This window comes from Cariama cristata, unplaced genomic scaffold (assembly GCF_000690535.1).
Source record: "Cariama cristata isolate BGI_N322 unplaced genomic scaffold, ASM69053v1 scaffold29069, whole genome shotgun sequence".
Lineage (NCBI taxonomy): Eukaryota > Metazoa > Chordata > Aves > Cariamiformes > Cariamidae > Cariama > Cariama cristata.
Window position 1 is genome coordinate 9,029 of NW_009635693.1, and position 2,742 is coordinate 11,770.

The 2,742-nt window shown below is 47.5% G+C and overlaps 1 protein-coding gene across 1 annotated transcript in view; it reads right to left on the reverse strand.

Moving 5' to 3' along the window:
• The window catches only part of RPL11 (ribosomal protein L11), a 3,233-nt gene extending 521 nt beyond the window's left edge, over window positions 1-2,712 (reverse strand). The window contains exons 1-4 of the mRNA XM_009707645.1: window positions 2,567-2,712; window positions 2,018-2,124; window positions 1,501-1,632; window positions 601-707 (exon numbers count right to left, since the gene is read on the reverse strand). Coding sequence (XP_009705947.1) covers window positions 601-707; window positions 1,501-1,632; window positions 2,018-2,124; window positions 2,567-2,690 — 470 coding nt within the window. The 5' untranslated portion in view covers window positions 2,691-2,712. The remainder of the gene's footprint in view (window positions 1-600; window positions 708-1,500; window positions 1,633-2,017; window positions 2,125-2,566) is intronic.
• Between the last annotated feature and the right edge of the window lie 30 nt (window positions 2,713-2,742).

Below are 2,742 nucleotides of genomic sequence, written 5' to 3' on the forward strand. Positions count from 1 at the left end.
CTGGAGCCTGCCCTGCACACGGCACGACTAGTGTAATTCTAGGCAGAGTAGCCACTAAAGAGCCTCCAGACAGACCATCCACCCTTTCCACCTCTGAAAAAGTATCAATTGTCCCTATCTCTGAGCACTTCCAGCCAAGCTTTTGGCATCGCCAATTCATCATCCAGACTGTGTCAGAGCGCGCTTATGGACAGATAAACCCAAAAACTTGTTTTATTTGGATTGCTCTACCCTCCAAGTCTGGCAGCTGAGCTAGGAGCTGCATCAGATAAACAAATCCTAACCCTGCCTCATCACTTGTGATTCACGTACACATAACACCTCCAAAAACTGTGGGAGAGACATTTACACAAGAGCTGATACCTCCAGCTATCCTGCAAGAGCTGCTCTTTCAGTTCGGCACACAAAAAAGGGGCATGAACAGCACTCATGCTCAAACGCAGCTTCTGCTGCTCCAGAGCAGTAAAAATCAGTGATTTAAGCAGTGATCAAGATCTCCTCCTGCCCAGTGATTTGTTCTAGTCCTTCCACAGTGAAGGATTTTGCTGATACTTGCTAGGAAACTCTTGGGATACAAAAATAAAGATGGACTTTACCTTTTGCTGAAACCAACGCATGGCTTCTTCCTTTCCAATTCTGTGCTTGGCTCCAATGTTGCCAGTCCTGCGTTTCTTGTCAGCAATGCTGAAACCAGGCCTGCCCAGCACCTGCCAGGAGAGGAGATGAACAGCACTATTTCATTCTGGCATTTATTTATTTTCTTAAACTTAACAGTTTTCTAGGAGGGAAGGCTAGGATTTCCACATCAGTAACATCTTGTTGTCTGAGTTGCATTATCCTCTACAGCCTCAATATAAACTGAAAACTAAGTAACTTATAAGCAGCCAGGTAAACTGACAGGGACAGCTCCTAAGTTGGACAACTTAGCACATACACTGACTCAGAGTAACCAAAACGAGTGTGGAAGATTCACTATTCCATACCCAGAGGCCTCAGCTCTTAAGAAAAGACACCTTGAACAGCATTGCTAACGTGTACACAAGTCTCCCTCTATTTCAGAAATGTGGAGTGAGGCACAGCAGAATGGAACAAGTCAAACACGGCAGCCGCCACCGCTGCTACGTGACCCATCCCCAGCCCTCTAAATGCAGGGAGAATCATCCAGCACTGCAGCCCCATCTTTCAGTCTGCATTCCCGAAGCCCTGGCTGCACTTTCCACTGCTGCTCTTTCCTTCCCCAAAGCTAGCACAGCTGTTTCAGTGTTATCCCAAGAGTACCAGTAAGAGCAATGGTATTTGTTTCTGAAGAGGCTTTGTGAGACATGTCACACATCAGGGATTTTATGGCAGCCCTGGGAATCTCAGTTTAGACTTGAATTCTGTTGACATTTTTCTATCTTCCAGCGCTTGCCAGCAAGTTCACGCGAGTCAGTTATCATTCTAGGTTCCTTCGAGTGTTCACACAAGCCCAGTAGCTGCAAGGAAGCAGGGAATACGCACCACATAAAAGTCTAAGCCGTAGATACCAATACTGGGATCGTATTTAATCCCCAGGTCGATGTGCTCCTGGATTCCAAAGCCAAAGTTCCCAGTGTCCGAGAAGTTATTTTTTCTCAACTCGTATTCTCGCACCTGAAACATTCATTGTCAGTCACTACTTCATTATTGACTGCAAATAGAGTAAGAAGTCCTGCATGTTCTACCAACTGCTGCCAGACCCCCAACTGACTTACATGCTACTAAGTCTTTAGCTCTAAGATTTTGCTCCCACAGCCTGCTCATAAATCACAGCAGCAAAGACAGAACCCCAAAAGAAAGCAGCGACTGCACAAGTAGCTCTTAAATAAGGATGAAATGGCAACCAGAGAAACAGCGCAACCACTGTGTATCAGACTGTATCCATGACTGACCTCTAACTAAACCAGGTGCACCATTTCAAAGCACACATCTTTTCAGTTGGTATAGATTAAGTTTTGTTCTTTCACAAACCAAAGATCCAGACCAGCCAAATTCTCACCTTCAACCCCTTCTCCAGAATCTCCTCTGCTTTGGCCCCGCGAACCGTGCAATGAACAGCAATCTTCTCATTTCTCCTGATTCCAAAGGATCTTACGGTGTATCGTGCTGTAGGCAGCAATAATTACACTTAGAAGCTATTAAAAGAATTCCCACTCAGGGGATTCAGAGCTTGCTGAAGAAGACCAAAGAAATAACTTTAAAGGAAAAAAACCAAAGAACCAAGGCAACCACACGTTCCCTCTTTGGGGATGAGGGCAGAGCAGCAGCCCCAGTCTGGAGGCAGAACTGAACTGACAGAAACGACCCCCAGTACCTGAATATTTAAGACCCCCAATTCTCACAATAAGGCCCACATCAGAGTAGACCTCCCCACACTGGCTCTGCCACGGAGCGTCTTCCCTGAGAGCCACACTGCCACTTCACCCTCTGCATGCTCAGGAAAAGAAGGAAAACAACCACTGCTGAAGCCAGAAAATAAACTGCTCCTTTGCAGCCCCCAGCACACGCAGCCCCCCCTTGGCAGCCAACAGGAAAACGTGCCCCTCACCTTTGGAGAAGACGGGGGTCTGGCCCGTCAGCTGCTCCAGCACTTTGGCCGCTCGGGTGAGCCTGTCCCCGCTCTCCCCAACGCAGATGTTGAGGCAGAGCTTGCGGATGCGCAGCTCCCGCATGGGGTTCTCCTTTTCACCTTGGTCTTGCTGCAGAGAAATGACACGGGAGCTA